A 21,358-nucleotide genomic window follows, 5' to 3' on the forward strand; every position below is an offset into this window, starting at 1 on the left:
TGGGCTCCAAAATCACTGCAGATGGTGACTGCAGCCATGAGATTAAAAGATGCTTACTCCTTGGAAGGAAAGTTATGACCAACCTAGATAGCATATTCAAAAGCAGAGTTTTCTTTGCCAACAAAGGTACGTCTAGTCAAGGCTATGGTTTTACCAATGGTCATGTATGGATGTGAAAGTTGGACTGTGAAGAAAACTGAGCGCCAAAGAATTGATGCTTTTGAACTGTGGTGTTGGAGAAGACTCTTGAGAGTCCCTTGGACTGCAAGGAGATCCAACCAGTCCATTCTAAAGGAGATCAGCCCTGGGATTTCTTTGGAAGGAATAATGCTGAAGCTGAAACTCCAGTACTTTGGCCATCTCATGAGAAGAGTTGATTCATTGGAAAAGACTCTGATGCTAGAAGGGATTGGGGGCAGGAGGAGAAGGGGACGACAGAGGATGAGATGGTTGGATGGCATCACTGACTCGATGGACGTGAGTCTGAGTGAACTCTGGGAGTTGGTGATGGACAGGGAGGCCTGGTGTGCTGCGATTCATGGGGTCTCAAAGAGTCGGACACGACTGATCGACTGAACTGAACTGAACTGAAATACATGGTTGTGTTATAGTGTTGTGTATTAAGTTAAAACTTTTGCTGGGAGAATAAGGACTAGTATCTTCAATATTTCCATTACTTCTGATTTTTTAAAATTGGAAATGGCAACCCACTCCAGTGTTCTTGCATGGAAAATCCCAGGGACAGGGGAGCCTGGTGGGCTGCTGTCTATGGGGTGGCACAGAGTCAGACACGACTGAAGCAACTTAGCAGTGATATAACATCAGTAATAGCTGTGCTTTATCATTTTATAAAGTGTTCTTCATATTTCATATTATTTTCATAATTGGCAGTAACAGAATTGATACCTATCTATATCTTTTTTGTTAAAAATCCAGTGCTATTATAATAATACACTACTATGTGAAATAGCAGAGAAGGCAATGGCACCCCCTCCAGTTCTCTTGCCTGGAAAATCCCATGATGGAGGAGCCTGGTGGGTTACAGTCCATGGGGTCGCGAAGATTCGGACACGACTGAGCGACTTCACTTTCACTTTTCATTTTCATGCATTGGAGAAAGAAATAGCAACCCACTCCAGTGTTCTTGCCTGGAGAATCCAGGGGCGGTGGAGCCTGGTGGGCTGCCGTCTATGGGGTCGCACAGAGTCGGACACGACTGAAGCAACTTAGCAGCAGCAGCAGCATGTGAAATAGGAGTATACCAAACATGTGATATACTCTGATAATACCACTATTATCCCCACTAAAACAAAATATTCTAAAGACCTCAACCTTTCACAAATGAAATTTTATACTCCATTTGTACACATTAACTAATTAATATATTCTCAGCATTTAATTAATTTAGTTATATGTTTTCATGTCTAATTTATTGTTTATTTTCATATTTAAAGGAAAAGCTAAATGCAAAAAATGCAGGTAAGGTACTACTTAGAAGACATTAATACTATTATTTTTTAATGCCAATAATTATACTCAATTATATATGTATTGCATTTCCAGAGAAATGTACACAACATCTTTTCAATTTCACAGAATCCTAGTGAGGAAATCATTATGAGTATACTTCTTTTTGATGTAGACAATAAAGTTTTACTAAACAACGTAACAAATTGGGAAGCAAAGCAGAATTAAAATCTATATTTCCTAGTTTTGCACTCTAGTCAATCCCTCTATATTTGTACTTTCATTTTGTTGTTGATCAAAGAAAATATGATTTTTAAAAAGTATCTATTAAATGCTTTGTTTTATGGCTCTACAAGTTCTTCTAATGGTGAGATAAGACTGAACTTCCAAAGCACAATTCTTCCCTCGGCCTATGTCTACAACACTAGGGGTTACCGCAGGTAATTGTGACTGAGGAAACTGTATCAACATTAAGTAAATATGTGTGGTCCTTAAAAAGTGTCACAGAATACCTGATTTTGCACTTTAAGTAGGTTTCAATTTTTCGACAGAATTCTTTTCATCATCCATCTAATAGGTTAAACATTAGTGTGCACAAGAAGTACATTTAAAAATAACTGTAGAACATGTACCATATATGTGTATAAATTTGTGTGTTCACTCAAATAGTCTCTTATTCTCTGTTTCAAACTGAGTACTGATCTCATATTTATATGCTCAGGCCATGCTCTATGCTCCCCTACTCCCTTTCTCACCCAGTCATTCTTGCTTCCTAACATTCTCTCAGGAGATGAAGGATGGCTAAGATCTCACATGACAATAATCAATGTGTGTTTTTACATCTAAAATCTAAACCTTAGAATTTTCTATTACTGGGGATTTCACATGTTAGATGTGAAATCATCTCATTATATATCTGATATCAATATGGTCTCAAATTTCCCCTTCTATAAAAGTTTATGAATTTCCTGATCCAGAGAAAAGCAGAAAAAATGGAGAAAATATTATTGTTTCATTGCCCTAAAAATCCTCTAATGCTTTACTTAAAAATAAGTAAATAAACTTAGGCTCTAAGTAACCATATGATGATGATGATGATGATGATGATGATGAAAGTCGCTCAGTCATGTCCGACTCTTTGCGACCTCATGGACTACATAGTCCATGGAATTCTCTAGGTCAGAATACTGGAGTGGGTAGCCTTTCCCTTCTCCAGTGGATCTTCCCAACCCAGGGATCAAACCCAGGTCTCCCACATTGCAGGTGGATTCTTTACCAGATGAGCCACAAGGGAAGCCCAAGTACCCATAACATTTGAACAAATATACACATACATATAAACACACACACACACCCTCACCCAAATACATATAGATATAAATATTTACATAGATATACTTATATATAGATAACAGATATGTATTTTTCTTTCTCTCTTTGCATATCAGGAATACAATTAAGATTTTAAATGCTAAGGACTTATTATTTGGGGGCCCCTTCTATCTTATTGTATCCAAGTAACAATGATGATCAGAGGATGGATATATTCAAAACTAAGCCAAGGAAATAGATTAGACTGGAAAGGAAAGAATTATAAATGTAGTTAAATTTAGAAATCTTGATCTTAGGAGAATTTTACATAAACTGTGGTCAAAATTTTATTTATTTTAAAAGTTAAGAAAAAAATAAATGTACACATCTCTTAAATGCCAGAGTACCTAGAATTTTAGTTTTAGTATTCTGAATTCATTCTATTGCCACTCGTTGAGTTCAGTTATTATACCACAATTTCTCTTTCTAAAGCATAAAAAGAGCCATGTAAAATTTCACTAAGAAGATGTAAAAAAGACTCAGTATTTTATCTAAGCATATATAAATATGGATTGTTTTAAGAGTACTGAAATATCAATATTCTGTTCAAACTCTATCCCCCAAAGGCAGGCTATAATTGGTTAAATCAATAGTTGGCAAATGTAAAAATTCACATGATGTCATATGTTCTCGGAACATTAAACTAATTTGCTCTACACTGTAGAATTTAATTTTCCTTATTCTATAAACTCAAAGTCAAGGATTTATCATAAACATAGATATAAGCATCATAGAAATAAATCAATTAATATAAATGCAGTCTAACTTTTTCTTTAAGAAAAAGGGTCCTTTTTTTCTGCAATGAAGTACAATGAACCATGCAACTTAAATATTGGAACAAATCTTTGAAGATACAGAAATTCAAAGACTCATTTTGTATTGTCCTTAATCTGAGGTAAAGGAAGTATACTTGAGAATATACCACAAGTCTATTTTCAAATTAAGAATTTTATTAAGAATCTATTTTGGTAGTATATATAAAATGGGATACTACTCAACCATACACAAAGAATAAAATTTTGCTATTTGCATCAACATGGCTAGACTTAGAGGACATTGTGCTAAGTGAGATATGTCAGACAGGAAAAGATGAACACTTTATATCATTTATATGTGGAATTGAAAAAAAAAATACACCAAGCTAGTGAATTCAAAAAAGAAGTAGACTCACAGATAGAGAACAAACTCGTGATTACCAGTGGGGAGAGGGAACTGGGAAGAGAGATAAAAGGGCAGGGAAGTACAAGATACAAATTCTAATGTATAAAATAAGCTACAAGGATGTATTGTATAGGACAAGGAATATAACCCATATTTTATAACTATAAATGGAGTAAAATCTTTAAAATTTTGAATTACTATTGTATACTTGTAACTTACATGATACTGCATCAACTATACTTCAATTAAAAAAAGAATTGATTTTTTAATATAATCATCAGCTATTAGTCTGTTTGATCTTGATAGAATTGCTTATTATCTTTACTCTATAGTAAAATAATAGGAGGTACTTAAAATCCTCTCTAGTATACTCTAAAAACAAATATATATATATAGATTTCTCTTGAGTGGCTATTTTTCTTTCCTCCATTTACTAACTGAAAGAACAAAACCTTAACTTTTTCATGAATACATTCCTCTCTTACCTTGGTAATGGTCTCATGAAGATTGAAAAATGGATCCATTTCTTCAATTTTTGTTGCATGTTTAGGAAAAAGAGCCTCAGAGAGAAAACTTGGACCCTGTGGAAAACCAGAAAATTACCATTTTAAACTCTTCATTGATTTTGTTTTTCAAGTGCTTACTGGATATTCTTTAAAGCTACAAAAAGACTCTAAATTGCATCAAGGTTTCTGTTGATTGTTGGGTTTCATTCTACTGATCTAATTAATCATGAGACATTCATAAACTAAAATAAGTAGATTCTATAACTTGACATTATCTGTATTTATCACAGGGTGTTTTCTTTGTCAGAAAAGATCATTATTTGCATTTCAAAAAAGGGGGGATGACAAATTGCAAAGTTATTACAGAGTAAGATACATTGGCTGCAAAACCATATCTGAAACCCTTTTCAGATATGATTTTGCAATGTAATTCTTTAAGCAAGCATTAATTTCTATGCTTAAAGGATGATAGAATGGAATGCTTTTGAATAAAACAAAGTCTTGGCAACAAGGTACATAATATTATAAATTTTGTTAAATTTCAAAACTATAGTAAGATATATTTTAGATAGAATGAACTCATGAGGTTATGTGCTGCCGATAACGTAAAAGATATTGTATGAGACACTAAGAGTTAAGATGGTTGAAATAAATCAAGATATTGTAATTAATAATTTTGTACTTGCAGGTATAGAAAAAATTCAGATTGCAAGAAGTCATGGGGTGCTGATAATTCATTATGGTCTAAATATTTATTGCCCTCCTCCAATTCACATGCTGAAATACTGATCTCCAAAGTAACAGTATTAGGAGATGGGGCCTTAAGGATGTGATTAGATGATGAGGGTTCTGTTCTCATTGGGATTAGTGTCCTTATAAAAGAGATCTCACAGAGCTCCCTAGTCCCTTATATGAGATAAAACAAGAATTCTGCCACCTGGCGGAGGGCCTTTACCTGACCATCAGTTCAGTTCAGTTCAGTTCAGTTGTGTCTGACTCTTTGCGACCCCATGGTCTTCAGCACACCAGGACTTCCTGTACATCAACAACTCCCGGAGTTTACTCAAACTCATGTCCATTGAGTAGGTGATGCCATCCAACCATTTCATCCTCTGTCATCCCCTTCCGCCTTCAATCTTTCCCAGCATCAGGGTCTTTTCCAATGAGTCAGCTCTTCACATCAGGTGAACAAAGAACTGGAGTTTCAGCTTCAACATCAGTCCTTCCAATGAACATTCAGGACTGATCTCCTTTAGAATGGTCTGTTTGGATTTCCTTGCAGTCCAAGGGACTCTCAAGAGTCTTCTCCAACACCATAGTTCAAAAGCATCAATTCTTTGGCACTCAGCTGTCTTTATACTCCAACTCTCACATCCATACCTGACTACTGGAAAAACCATAGCCTTGACTAGACAGACCTTTGTTGGCAAAGTAATGTCTCTGCTTTTGAATTGCCATCTAGGTTGGTCATAACTTTCCTTCCAAGGAGTAAGCATCTTTTAATTTCATGTCTTTAATCACCATCTGTAGTGATTTTGGAGCCCAAAAAAATAAAGTCTGCCACTGTTTCCACTGTTTCCCCATCTATTTGCTATGAAGTGATGGGACCAGATGCCATGATCTTTGTTTTCTGAATGTTGAGCTTTAAGTCAACTTTTTCACTCTCCTCTTTCACTTTATCAAGAGGCTCTTTAGTTCCTCTTCACTTTCTGCCATAAGGGTGGTGTCATCTGTATATCTGAGGTTATTGATATTTCTCCCAGCAATCTTTATTCCAGCTTGTGCTTCATCCAGCCCAGCGTTTCTCACAGTGTACTCTGCATATATGTTAAATAAGCATGATGAGTATATACAGCCTTGATGCATTCCCTATTTGGAACCAGTCTGTTTTTCCATGTCCAGTTCTGTTACTTCCTGATCTGCATACAGATTTTTCAAGATGCAGGTCAGGTGGTCTGGTATTCCCATCTCTTTAAGAATTTTCCAGTTTGTGGTGATACACACACTCAAAGTCTTTGGCATAGTCAATGAAGCAGAAATAGATGTTTTTCTGGAACCCCCTTGCTTTTTTGATGATCCAACAGATGTTGGCAACTTGATCTCTGGTTTCTCTGCATTTTCTAAAACCAGGTTGAAAATCTGGATGTTCACAGTTCACATATTGTTGAAGCCTGTCTTGGAGAATTTTGAGTATTACTTTATTAGCGTGTGAGATGAGTGCAATTTTGTGATAGTCTGAGCATTCTTTGGCATTGTCTTTCTTAGGGATTGGAATGAAAACTGACCTTTTCCAGTCCTGTGGCCACTACTGAGCTTTCCAAATTTGCTGGCATATTGAGTGCAGCACTTTCACAGCATCATCTTTCAGGATTTGAAATAGCTCAACTGGAATTCCATCACTTCCACTAGTTTTGTTCATAATGATGCTACCTCACCATGCTGGCACTCTAATCTTGAACTTCCAGCCTCCAGAACTTGAGAAATAAATTTCTGTTGTTTATAAGCCACTCAATCTCTGATAGTTTGTTATAGCAGCTGAAATGGACTAGGACACTACCTCAAACAATGCTCTTGTAGTATTAAGCTTGTAAATATACTATGAAATTATTATTATCTACATATAACTTTTATTTGAAAACCTTAAGTAAGAGTTATTTGTCTAGAAAAAATATGTCTTGGTACAGGATATAAGTAATTATGGAGATGATAGAAAAAAAGCAAGATGGTAGATAGGTAAGTTTTTCTAATTTTATCATGGGAATGAGATTAAATCTAGTCAACAATGACCACAAAGGGTAACACATTTTATTTGAATTCTTTTAGAACTATTTATTAGATCAATCCAGCAGTAGAACAAATTACTTTGGAATCTATCAATGGTGAGAAAGAAAGTTAGGATGATATAGCTGATAGACTCAGAAACCATATAGATGAGAAATGAAACGAACATAATTATAAGTCTCTATATGTTAAATAATTCTGTGATCAAACATATTCTTCACTCTTTATTTTGACCAATACTATGATTTTTTTTAAAGTTATTTAGTTGTTTGCTCTAGCATATGTGCATTTTTGGATAAGACCACAAATCAACCAAAGAACTTACCTATCAAGACTTATAGCTTATTTATCAAAACTTGTTTATGTTCCTCTCCTCATTTTGCTTACCATTCTAAAACTAATTTTAGAAACTGCCCAGTTCCAACCAGCATTCCACTTTTTAAGACCTGCCATAAAACCATACAACTAAGGCTTAAAATAAATCATAAATGCCCTCTCCTAATTTCTCCCCATTCTAAGAGACTACTAAGATTCTCTGTTATGGGTTGAATAACTCATATGGTGAAGTCCTAGACTTTAGTACTTCAGAACATGGTCTGATTGGGAAATAAGTCACTGCATATATAATTAAGTTAGAATGAGGTCATATTGGAGTAAAGTGGGTCCCTACCACAATGTGATTAGTGTCATTATATAAAAAAGGAAATTTAGAGACAAATTTTTACACAGGGAGTAAGCCATGTGAACATGAAGGCAGAGATTGGAGCAATGTGTCTGCCCATCAAAGGAGTACAAAGAGTGCCCCAAAACCACCAGAAGCTAGGCAAGAGGCTTGGAACTGATTCTCTGTCATGGACCTCAGAAGAAACCAACACTGATAACACCTTGAACTGTCAAGACAACATATTTCTGTTGTTTAAGTCACTCAATCTCTAATGCTTTATTATTCAGGCCTAGGAAACCAATACACTCAGTCAAGGTGGTATTCTTCTTTACTGCAATAAGTATAATACATTTAATTTTGTCTATCAATTGGGTTTTGTTTTGGTATTTTGGGCAGTCAATATAGAATCAGATTAAAATTTTGATTTGCCATAGTTCTGTGGCATCTTAATCTCTAAAGGATTAGTTACAGCAGTTAAGAAATTTTGGAGATTTACATACTTCACAGAGATGTTATGAACAGTCAAAGCCTGCTAATAGGACACTATGTTAAAAGCACTGATGATGTTCCTAAAAACAATACATATCATAATAATAATGACGAGAGTGTTAATGTTGTGGTAGTGATTATGGTAGGCTGCTGAGCTAAAGGAAATCCAAAGACTCTATTTATGATCCTCAGAGAAAGTGTACAATTTGCATGGATATATCTTTGAATTGATTTTAGTGAAAGTATGACATGGACAATTTGTGGCATTCATTGTCATTTAATAATTTAACTTGAAGTCCTTAAAAGTTTGCTGCAAGAGTAGTTGTAAATAAACTTCTTAAATTAATTTTATCTTATTAGTATATTTAAGACTTCATAAATAGTGCAAAATTAAAATACCAGCAAGCCTCAAACTGAAAGATCCCATAAGAATATAAATTGGGAATTATAATTAATGAGGTTTTATTGAACTTTCAATTATTCAAAAGCAGAACATTTTGATTTAAATCATCCATATGTGTCTTATTCTCTAATATAAACCCCTTCTCTATCTTGTTCCTTCACTTGCCTCTTACATATGATTCATATCATTTTTTCTTTCTAGTGCATTTTTAAAATCATTAAAAAAATATACTCCTAACACTTACTATCGGAGAAGGCAATGGCACCCCACTCCAGTACTTTTGCCTGGAAAATCCCATGGACTGAGGAGCCTGGTGGGCTACAGTCCATGGGGTCGCTAAGGGTCGGACATGACTGAGCGACTTCACTTTGACTTTTCACTTTCATGCATTGGAGAAGGAAATGGCAACCCACTCCAATGTTCTTGCCTGGAGAATCCCAGGGACAGGGGAGCCTGGTGGGCTGCCATCTATGGGGTTGCACAGAGTAGGACACGACTGAAGCGACTTAGAAGCAGCAGCAGCAGCAGCATCAACACTTACTATATGTCAAGTGCTACACTAAATACAGAATATAGTGCTTAACCTCATGGAGTTTAATTTAATGGGATTTGAGTCCATAATAGATCAAAAATCACTGTCTTTGAAAATATTAAGACACTACCATTCTTTTTCATGTATATATGAATATAATAGTCATCATTTATGAACAAGTTTTTGCATATCCTGACATAAAAAAGTAATGAAAAGATTTTTTTTTAAGGGATATATTCATTGTGAAAGTTTTTCACTGCTATCACATTAACTATGAGTGATCGCTGTTTGATAATAGCTCCCATCTGTTGATGAAGAGAAGGAAGTAAAACACCCTTAACCATTTAGAGAGCACTTCTATTTAGAAAAATTCATTGATAGAAATGAAGGAGTAAACCAAGATATGCAAAACTTAATTGTGTATGTATGCCACGTGGGGATCATAGTAAAAATATTACATAAAAAGGGATAGTGATAAGAAAAATCTATCCAGGATCTCATTTGAAATTCAGTTTTTCTCCCTAGTCTCTAACTTACATGTCCTTTCTGTAACATTTAACAATATTTAACATACCTTCCTTCTTTCAACTCTTTTGCCCAAAGTCCATGATTTGACTCTGCTAGTTCTCTATGTATAATTTTCTACTTATAACTGGATCCTCTTTTAATTTTTGAGCTTTTAATGTTTCTAGGTGGACTGTACAGTCTTCTATTTTCACAGACTACCTAGGTGGTTTGGTCTACTTTTCTGGCTTCAACAACCAATCTCAGATTGACAGTTCCTAAAGCTTTAGCTAAATTCTTGTTTTTAGTTCACCATTTTTTCTGCAAGATTTTTCAGACACATCAACTCATAGTCCAAATCATGAGCATATGTTCCTCCACTGTCACCTTCATTTCTTATCTTGGATAATACCATAATACCCACATTTTGCCCAAATGTGAAATTTTATATTATACCTGACTCCAGTTTGTTTCACCCTTAGTACCTCAGAACTACACTAGCCAATTTCCTTCTAATCCATATGTTTAGACAATTCTCTATAAGTTCTTATTTGTTGCCATAATACAGTTACTTATTACTTTTACCCAAATTATGGTCCTTACTGTCTGTAGATGCAAGTCCAAATTTATTAGTATATTTCACAAACAAGCCCCAACATATCTTCTTCCATCTTTAAACAAGTCTCTCTTTCCCATAAGCTCATTTGGATGATCTCCATATAACTACTGGTTAAGTCACAGCAGTCGATTTATCAAACCTTAAATCTATCCTTACCTTCACTATCTCTGTCCCTTTATGCCATTTATTCTGCCTGGAAAGATTTTTCTTTCTTTTTCTTTATTTGTTTATCAGGCTTCTTTCTATAATTGTTTTTCTCAATCCGAAAAGCCATCAGAATTCATATTTTTCTGGTCATCTTTTCCTATCATTTTGTATGTGATTTTTACTTATCATTTATTATATCTTTGTTATATTTCTGTTTTTATCACTATGACATGAGCCTTTTAAGACTAGAGATTTTTTTCTTATTAAAATAGTCTAAAACTGCCAGGCAAACTTGAGTAATTAATCTCTCAGAATTTTCCTCTACAAACTTGAAATATAAATATATTTGCCCTCCTAACCCCAGAAAGTTCAGGTCAGGATCAAGCAAAATAACAAATCATATAAATACTCAGTAAGGAGAAAAGGGCTACACTAATACTGGATGATTTTTTATTTTTATCACACTTGCCAGGAATCGCTTTTCTATATAACCAAGAGTCAGGATTTTGAAATTTAAATTACTAAAATTTTGTATTTGAATACTAAATAGCATCACGGACTCAATGAACATGAATTTGAGCAAACTCTGGGAGAGAGTGAAGGACAAAGGAGCCTGGTATACTGCAGTCCATGGGGTTGCAAAGAATCGGACATGACTTAGTGACAACATACATATATTCCCTCCTTTTTGAGCCTCCCTCCCATGGCCCCATCCCAGCTCTCTAGGCCATTACAGAGTACTGAGCTGACCTCCCTCTGTTATACATCAGATTCCCACTAGTTATCTGTTTTACACATGGTAGTAAATGTCAATGTTACTTTCTTAACTCATCCCCGACCCTGCTTCTCCAGCGGTGTCCACAAGTTCATTCTCCTTGTCTATGTCTCTATTTCTGCCATGCAAATAGGTTAAGCAGTACCACTGAGATTTTTACTGGCATTAAACAAGATGCACAGCCCAATGCCTGAAACATAGTGCAACAAAAGAGCCATTGATATACTTGTGACTAGATATTCTCGTGACTAGACTTCCCTTTCTTGTTTTCTTCCTTTTATGAAGATAGTGAAGGACAAAGGAGCCTGGTATACTGTAGTCCATGGGGTCATGAGTTGGGCATGAATTAATGACTGAACAACAACAAAACAACAAATACGTGAAACTTCTCTTTTAAAGTCTACAGTGGCTAAAGTTTGAAAACCGTTTCTGTAGGTGATAGGAAAGCCTTAGAGGGTATTGTAGAGAGTGAGTGATATTTTCAAGTGTGTATTCAGGATAGGGACACACTGATACATATGTGGGGGATAAATTTAAAAGAGAAATTGTGGAAACAGGAAGTACAGACAGAAGGCTATTGCTGTAATAAAGTGAGAAAGAGTCAGAGGTTAAGCCAGGACAGTGGAAAGAGAAATAGAGAGGAGAAGATATGTTTGATAAATGTTTGAGATAAAATTGGTAATACTTTTCAGTTAATTGGATTAGAAATCTTAAAAAGGAGTCAAGATTCCAAGTATTTCTAGATTTGATAAAATGAATAATAAACATTGGCAGTGATATGTTCGTGGATATCCACATGACACCCCCCTTATGGCAGAAAGTGAAGAGGAACTAAAAAGCCTCTTGATGAAAGTGAAAGAGGAGAGTAAAAGTTGGCTTAAAGCTCAACATTCAGAAAACTAAGACCATGGCATCTGGTCCCATCACTTCATGGGAAATAGATGGGGAAACAGTGGAAACAGTGGCAGACTTTATTTTTGGGGGCTCCAAAATCACTGCAGATGGTGACTGCAGCCATGAGATTAAAAGACGCTTACTCCTTGGAAGAAAAGTTATGACCAACCTAGATAGCATATTGAAAAGCAGAGACATTACTTTGCCAACAAAGGTCTGTTTAGTCAAGGCTATGGTTTTTCCAGTGGTCATGTATGGATATGAGAGTTGGACTATGAAGATAGCTGAGCGCCGAAGAGTTGATGCTTTTGAACTGTGGTGTTGGAGAAAACTCTTGAGAGTCCCTTGGACTGCAAGGAGATCCAACCAGTCCATTCTAAAGGAGATCAGCCCTGGGATTTCTTTGGAAGGAATGATGCTAAAGCTGAAACTCCAGTACTTTGGCCACCTCATGCAAAGAGTTGACTCATTGGAAAAGACTCTGATGCTGGGAGGGATTGGGGGCAGGAGGAGAAGGGGACGACAGAGGATGAGATGGCTGGATAGCATTACCGACTCAAATGGACGTGAGTTTGAGTGAACTCCGGGAGATGGTGATGGACAGGGAGGTCTGGCGTACTGCGATTCATGGGGTCGCAAAGAGTCGGACATGAATTAGCAACTGAACTGACTGACTGATCCTAAAAATATTTTAATCTAAGAAATACTGATTATATGTTATGGGCTCTTTCATCATGTGAGTTTTAGAGATTAAAATGTAGATTTTCAGTACATTTATTCAGTTTTTCTGTTTGAGTACCTTGTGTGAGAACTGAAATCTCACTTTGGTCAACTGACTCTTAAACATGCACTTATATTTAAAACACTATATCAGATCAGACAATTCTACTATTTCAATAATATACAGTCTAAGAAGCTTAGTAGGCACATTCACTACTTCAAAACAATAATTAAACTACTTATGTGAAACACTTTTCTGCAGAAGTAATACCTACACAGCAAAATGTCAAGATAATACAGATTTCCAGATTGGTAGGACGCTTACTAGAATTTTCAATATATATGCTAAATACTGCTTAGCAGAAGGTCAGAATACCCTCGGCATTTGAATATAATCTGATCATGAAAGAGGACTTCTAATTTAAGCCAGAGTTTCAAAACATTTTAAAACCAAGTACTCCTTAAAAATAATTATTAAATATCTTGACTGTTTCAAAGATTCTGGCATGCCTTCTCTCTGTGGGTCAAGTATTAAGGAGAGATGTGGAGAAGTTACACTACCCTTGAGAATCACTGGTAAGCAAAAGATACATGCTTATACTTAGGTTTTTACTCAAAGTGAAAAAAAAATCTATAGATAGTTACACTATAAAATATAGGAAGTTATGTCAATCCTTGAGTTCTATAATAGACATTGAAAAAAATGTTTTATGTATTATGAATAATCCTAGTAGCTGCTGCTGCTGCTGCTAAGTCGCTTCAGTCGTGTCCGACTCTGTGACCCCATAGACGGCAGCCCACCAGGCTCCGCCGTCCCTGGGATTCTCCAGGCAAGAACACTGGAGTGGGTTGCCATTTCCTTCTCCAATGCATGAAAGTGAAAAGTGAAAGTGAAGTCGCCCAGTCGTGTCTGACTCTTAGCGACCCCATGGACTGCAGCCTACCAGGCTACTCAGCCCATGAGATTTTCCAGGCAAGAGTACTGGAGTGGGGTGCCATTGCCTTCTCCGAATTGTAGTAGAGGACAGAGCAAATATTTCAGCTAGGGCTTCCCAGGTGGAGCTGGTGGTAAAGAATCTGCCTGCCAATGCAGGAGAGGCAAGAGATGTGGGGTCTGGAAGATCACCTGGAGGAGGAAATGGCACCTACTCCACTAGCTCAGTCAGTAAAGAATCTGCCTACAATACAGGAGACCTGGGTTCAATCCCTTGGTGAGTAAGATCCCCTGGAGAAGGAAATGGCAGCCCACTCCGTATTCTTTCCTGGAGAACTCCATGTACAGAGGAGACCAACAGGCTATAGTCCATGGAGTCGCAAGAGTAGGACACAACTTAGCGACTAAATCACCACCACCCATATCCCTTGCCTGAAAAATTCCATGTACAGAGAAGCCTGGTGGGCTATAGTCCATGAAGCCATGAAAAGTTAGACATGACTGACTGACTGAGCACAGCACAGCACAGTTCTCATAAAATTCCTATCAAGTAGATACTATCATTATTCCACTTAATAGATGAAGAAAAATCTCTTATCCGAGGAGTAAAGCTGAGAAATGAACCCAGACAATATCCGTTCTCTTATCTTTTCTCTATAGGCATTATCAAATACGCTGCCTATAAAATATAATATAGTATTGACTTATATGGTTTTGAGAGCCTTTACAGATAAGAAGAAATGAAATCCATGTTCATCTTGTATACATTTCACAAATGAATAAAATATACATATGTGTGTAATGTAATTTAAATCTTTCCATGCCCTGAACTTCTCTTATCCTGTAAATTCATCTCTTAAGTAATTTTCAATTTATATACTATTCTATCATATTTTAATTTTTAGATAGGATATGTGAAACTAAAACTTTCCTAAATATTTTGGATCCTTATACTGTTAGACACTAAAAATGTTGTCTCCATTTTTGCATGAAGTTTAAATAACCTCAGAGTAAAAGAGGCAATATCATAACTTCAAGTAATTGAATGTTTAGCTGCGCACTCTGTTCTTTTCAGCTTGCAGATATAGATGGTTCTCTTAAACATCATTTGCACTTGTAGGTGATTATAAATTTCATAGTCACTTAGCTGGGGTCCTGGAGCAAGTTCCAGGAGGAGCTGCTATGGATGAAGGAAAGGCACACACAGGACTCAGAACAGCAACTATTTATCAACTCTTCTAACATTTATTTCAGATCTAACGGGTTCAGCTCTACTTGTGCAAACTGATTACATCTGGGGGTAGGGTACAGCAGCCAATGGCACTGTAACACAATTAACATTCGGGGTATCACTGAGAATTTAAGACGAACAAAAACTGAATTGCAAGATAGAAAAAGAAAAACTGGTATTGGCAGATCTTGGAGGAAAAGACGTTTTCACAATAGTGAAGAATCTAAACTTTAATATGGTCTTTAGTAAAACCTGGTCTCCCTGGTAAGGTCTTGAGTCAATTTAACAACATAATTTCTTGGAGGTCAGAGCCTGTTAGCCTCCTGAAAAGTTTTCTGTTGAACAGTCAGTCAGTGCTTTTCTCAGGGCTGTTCCTTAATGCACTGTGAAAGAAATGAGGGATTTAAAGGTCTTAGAGTTAAGGGCAAACGAATCTAAACATCAGGTTAAGAAGAAACAAATACATTATTCAAATCCTGGGAGAGATACTGTAGTCCTTCAAAGTCCCTTTGCTAGAAACAGGAAGAGATTACCTTTATAGTCATGACCTCATGTTCCATAATCTGGGTGAAAACACCTGGGGAAATTAAACCTGGAACATCAGCCTATCTGAAATTTTGCCATTCGTTCTATTTCTCTTATTATTAGTTTAAAATCTTTCCGTGTGTGTGTCAAATACTAAGCCCAATGTAGGTTAAATAGTGGAGAGACCAGAGAGGCTCAATTCAGGAAATGATTAGCTATTTAAAGCTCTCCAAGTCTGCCTCCCTACTTCCCCTTCTTCTAGCTCACATCTTTGGTCTTTCATTTAACATATGAATGACTACATATTAATACAGTCAGATAACCCTGGGCAAATTGTGTATTTCTATTCCTGTTACTACTTACTAAAGGCTTAATGAAAGTCTGTATTTCCCTATGTATCCCAGGGAGCACAGGTAGATTTAATTTCAAGGACTGAAAATGATTTTTGGAATATCTTTAGTTTGAGGCAATGTTTCTCTTTAGCTAAACATATTCATTTTAATCATTCAACTCATTTATTCATTTGGAAATCAATAAAGACACTAGATTAATTCTGTTAATTCACTAAAGGAAAAATCCCATTTAATTGAATAAATAAATGTTAAAGAAAAGAGCTACTATTTTAGCCCTAGTGGATTAAACATGTATGCTACATTTGTCTCTTAATAAAAGTCTCTGAATGATTCTAAGCTTGAATTCAAAATATATCCAACCTTCAACACAAAACAGACCTTTTCCTTTGTGATTAAAGTATAGAGAAAGAAAATATGCTTTTGGTTAATTTCCGATAACATCTTTTCTTAATTTTCATTTGAGAATAATCAGTTATCTTGATTCCCTTCCTCCTTCATCCTCATTCAAAGACAGTGAAATTAAAAAGACATTGATGTTCTCCTTTTCAAAAAATGGATCACTTCTGATTCAGATTCTATTGAATATTAAAATTCCAGACTTAAGACTAATTACCTCCTTTCTTATTATTTTGGACCCAATTTTCAGCTGCCCTCAGGTCGCTCGATGGTAATTAATTGATTTATGAATCAACTGAAGAGGAATTCAGATTGCAAAAAAAGAGAGAGAGGGAGAGAAACTGGTTTTCTTTAAATTTATGACCAGCATTTTTTAAATGACACAATTCTAAGTTTTTATATCCATAATTAAGCATAGTTCACATTTGTAAGTTATTTTTGGAGAAGTTGAATGTTCAAATTTAATTTTTATTTTAGATTATTTATTATTTGCCTTGGGGTAAGAGTTTTAATCAAAGTACACACACACTAAATAATTATTAAGTTATTCCACTGTGATTTGATAGATAACTGAATGTGAAGGGCTGCAGTAATTCTCACCAACCTCTCAATACAGGCAGAGTGGTAAACTAGGCTACATAGAAATTTTGAACATAGGTTTGAATTTTGACTCTGTTACTTACTATGGTGACTTTGAACAGGCACTTTAGTTCTTTGACAATGCTTCTTATGAGTATTTGGGAATTAATATAATGCACACAGAATGATGACACCACCCTTATGGCAGAAAGTGAAGAAGAACTAAAGAGCCTCTTGATGAAAGTGAAAGAGGAGAGTGAAAAAGTTGGCTTAAAGCTCAACATTCAGAAAACTAAGATCATGGCATCCGGTCTCATCACTTCATGGCAAACAGATGGGGAAACAGTGGAAATAGTGGCTGACTTTATTTTTCTAGGCTCCAAAATCACTGCAGATGGTGATTGCAGCCATGAAATTAAAAGATACTTACTTCTTGGAAGGAAAGTTATGATCAACCTAGACAGCGTATTAAAAAGCAGAGACATCACTTTGCCAACAAAGGTCCGCCTAGTCAAGGCTATGGTTTTTCTGGTAGTCATGTATGGATGTGAGAGTGGACTATAAAGAAAGCTGAGCACCGAAGAATTGATGCTCTTGAACTGTGGTGTTGGAAAAGACTCTTGAGAGTCCCTTGGACTGCAAGGAGGTTCAACCAGTCCATCCTAAAGGAGATCAGTTCTGGGTGTTCATTGGAAGGACAGATGTTGAAGCTGAAACTTCAATGCTGGCCACAGGACGGGAAAATATCAGTTTTCATTCCAATCCCAAAGAAAGGCAACGCCAAAGAAAGCTCAAACTATCACACAATTGCAATCATCTCACACACTAGCAAAGTAATGCTCAAAATTCTCCAATTCTTCAACAGTACGTGAACTGTGAACTTCCAGTTATTGAAGCCTGATTTAGAAAAGGCAGAGGAACCAGAGATCAAATTGCCAACATCCTCTGGATCATCAAAAAAGCTATAGTTTCAGAAAAACATCTACTTTTGTTTTATTGACTATGCCAAAGACTTTAACTGTGTGGATCACCACAAACTGTGGAAATTCTTAAAGAGATGGGGACCAGACCACCCAACTTGTCTTCTGAGAAATCTCTATGCAGGTCAAGAAGCAACAGTTAGAACTGGACATGGAACAACAGACTGGTTCCAAACAGGGAAAGGTGTACGTCAAGGTTGTATATTGTCAGCCTGCTTATTTAGCATATATGCAGAGTATATCATGACAAACACTGGGCTGAATGAAGCACAAGCTGGAATCAAGATTGCTGGGAGAAATATCAATAACCTCATATATGAAGATGACACCACCCTTATGTTAGAAAGCAAAGAGGAACTAAAGAGCCTCTTGATAAAAGCTCAACATTCAGAAAAGTAAGATCATGGCATCCAGTCCCATCACTTCATGGCAAGTAGATGGGGAAACAATGGAAATAGTGAGAGAGTTTATTTTTTTGATCTCCAAAATCAGTGCCAATGGTGAGTGCAGCCATGACATTAAAACACACTTGCTCCTTGGGAGAAAATCTATGACAAACCTGGAGAGCATATTAAAAAGCAGAGACAATACTTTTCCAACAAAAGTCCATCTAGTGAAAGCTATGGTTTTTCCAGAGTAGTCACTATATGGATGTGAGAGTTGGATTATAAAGAAAGCTGAACACCAAAGAATTGATGCTTTTGAACTGTGGTGTTGGAGAAGACTCTTGAGAGTCCCTTGGACTACAAGGAGGTCCAACCAGTCAATCCTACAGGAAATCATTCCTGAATATTCTGCTGAGGCTGAAACTCCAATACTTTGGCCACCTGATGTGAAGAACTGACTCATTTGAAAAGACTCTTGTGTTGGGAAGGATTGAAAGTAGAAGGAGAAGGGGATGACAGAGGATGAGATGGTTGGATGCCATCACTGATGCAATGGACATGAGTTTGAGTAGGCTCCCAGAGTTGGTGATGGACCGGCAAGCCTGGTGCACTGCAGTCCATGGGGTCGCATTGAGTCCGACACAACTGTGCGACTGACCTGAACTGATTAATAGCATACTTTAACACATATATTAATAATAATTATATATTATTATTCTGGAGATTCCCTGGTGGCTCAGATGGTAGAGAATACACCTGAAATGTGGGAGATCCAGGTTCAATCCCTGGGTCAGGAATATCCCCTGGAGAAGGAAACGGCAACCCACTCCAATATTCCTGCCTGGAGAATTCAATGGACAGAGGAGCCTGGTGGGCTATAGTTTATAGGATCACAAAGAGTCAGACACGACTGAGCAACTACCACTTTCACTTTCATTCACTATTCAGCATTATTAACCTAGATATTACAATAAGCAAAAGTCTTAGAATGGTAGCTGAAAGATAGCAGCTGCTAAATAAATTCTGGTAATTATTATTTTATTAGTGTGTCCTATTAAACTCTGTATCTCCATTGCTTAGTATGACTTTACACACACTAACACATGTTTATTTGAGCTTTTTATCTTTATTAGAATCATAAATGACCAAATATTTCATACAAAAGGGAAAATTTGGAGTTTTTAAATCCTCAAAAATGTCCAGACTATTTTGGAGGATTTTTATACACCATTTGAGAATTAAAAATTCAAGTTAGCAAATACTACTACTTGATTCTAAGACAGATAGCTAGAAGACAAAGGCTATCATAGTTACCCCTATGGCCATGGACATATACCATACATATTTTCATGCTTTCTTCCCTCATTGTAACAGTTTAACAAATATTTATTAGGTTACATTCATGCACTAAGAATAAAAGAGAGTCATTAATACTGAGAAGCAAATAAGAGAAGAGACAAAAAGGTGATAAGTGAAGAGGAAAAGTTCAATATTTATATAACCTCCTGCTCTTTCTGCCTCTGAAACTCAGCTTGCTCTTTGCAAAGTCTAGATCATGTAGGTCTCAGAAAGTGGGGACTCACGAGCTTATCTCACTCACCCTTGTCCTGTTCTTTGCAATCGCCCTGCTGCTGCTGCTGCTGCGTCGCTTCAGTCGTGTCCGACTATGTGCGACCCCATAGACGGCAGCCCACCAGGCTCGGCCGTCCCTGGGATTCTCCAGGCATGAACACTGGAGTGGGTTGCCATTTCCTTCTCCAATGCATGAAAGTGAAAAGTGAAAGTGAAGTCGCTCAGTCGTGTCCGACTCTTTGCGACCCCATGGATTGCAGCCTACCAGGCTCCTCCGTCCCCTGCAAACCCACAAACCCGCTTAATCATGCCTGTTGGTAAATAAAAACTCTGTAACCCCTTTGTTTGGGGCTCAGGGCTTTGAGTGTTAACTCCTCTGGGTCCACCCGCATAACTAACCTGAGTTCTCCAGCTCTCTTTGCATGGTGCTTGGTTTCTTGATTACTGGTTTCTGCAACATAAGTACACAAAAATGTGTCTAAATGTGTATACATGCATTTGTGTATGGAGAGAGAAATAGAAGATAAAGTTTACTTAAGTACACAATCTAGATAGAAAGATATATACACCTCTATGCATATATTCCCCTAACAGGAGGCTTACATATACATGTGTTATATAAATATGGCATGTTTGGTTATGCATTTATGAAGAAATAAACTTTGCTTAAATAAACTAAATGACAAAATAGAGTCATGCACAGGATGCTAATTCCAAATAATGGATTGGGGTTTCAGAGAAAGCATCCTGCAGAAGTACTTTCTTAGCTTAATCTTGAAAGATACCACACAGTCAGGAAGGAAGGTGGTTAGCATATTGCACACAAAGGGAAGAGAATGCTCCGTAGCAGACAGATGAAGAACTCCTGTGACTGGATACTCTTAGTTTGGTGTTAATTGGCTAAGTGGCAAGGACATGAGGAAATGGAAGATCATTGAGGATCTTAATACAATACCAAGGTTGCTGCTGCTGCTGCTAAGTCGCTTCAGCCGTGTCGGACTCTGTGCGACTCACCAGGCTCCCCCATCCCTGGGATTCGCCAGGCAAGAACACTGGAGTGGGTTGCCATTTCTTTCTCCAATGCATGAAAGTGAAAAGTGAAAAAGAAGTCGCTCTGTTGTGCCCAACTCTTAGCAACCCCATGGACTGCAGCCTTCCAGGCTCCTCCGTCCATGGGATTTTCCAGGCAAGAGTACTGGAGTGGGGTGCCATTGCCTTCAGATTCTATTTTGAAGATAATCAGGAGACATCTTTACAGTTTTAAACAGGGAGTAAGGACATTTGACTAGATTATTTCAATGGCATCTCTGTTCAAATACTATATTTTATGATTGTATCAGAGGCATAGTACAGGAAGTATTTTTTCAAA

At 36.8% G+C, this 21,358-nt stretch overlaps 1 protein-coding gene across 2 annotated transcripts in view; it reads right to left on the bottom strand.

The window, feature by feature from the left end:
• The window catches only part of NAALADL2 (N-acetylated alpha-linked acidic dipeptidase like 2), a 1,154,148-nt gene that overhangs the window by 227,607 nt on the left and 905,183 nt on the right, over nucleotides 1-21,358 (bottom strand). For both annotated transcript variants that reach the window (XM_055569014.1, XM_055569015.1), the window contains exon 11: nucleotides 4,485-4,580. In XM_055569014.1, the coding sequence (XP_055424989.1) occupies nucleotides 4,485-4,580 (96 nt within the window). The remainder of the gene's footprint in view (nucleotides 1-4,484; nucleotides 4,581-21,358) is intronic.

Source organism: Bubalus kerabau, chromosome 2, assembly GCF_029407905.1.
Source record: "Bubalus kerabau isolate K-KA32 ecotype Philippines breed swamp buffalo chromosome 2, PCC_UOA_SB_1v2, whole genome shotgun sequence".
NCBI lineage: Eukaryota > Metazoa > Chordata > Mammalia > Artiodactyla > Bovidae > Bubalus > Bubalus kerabau.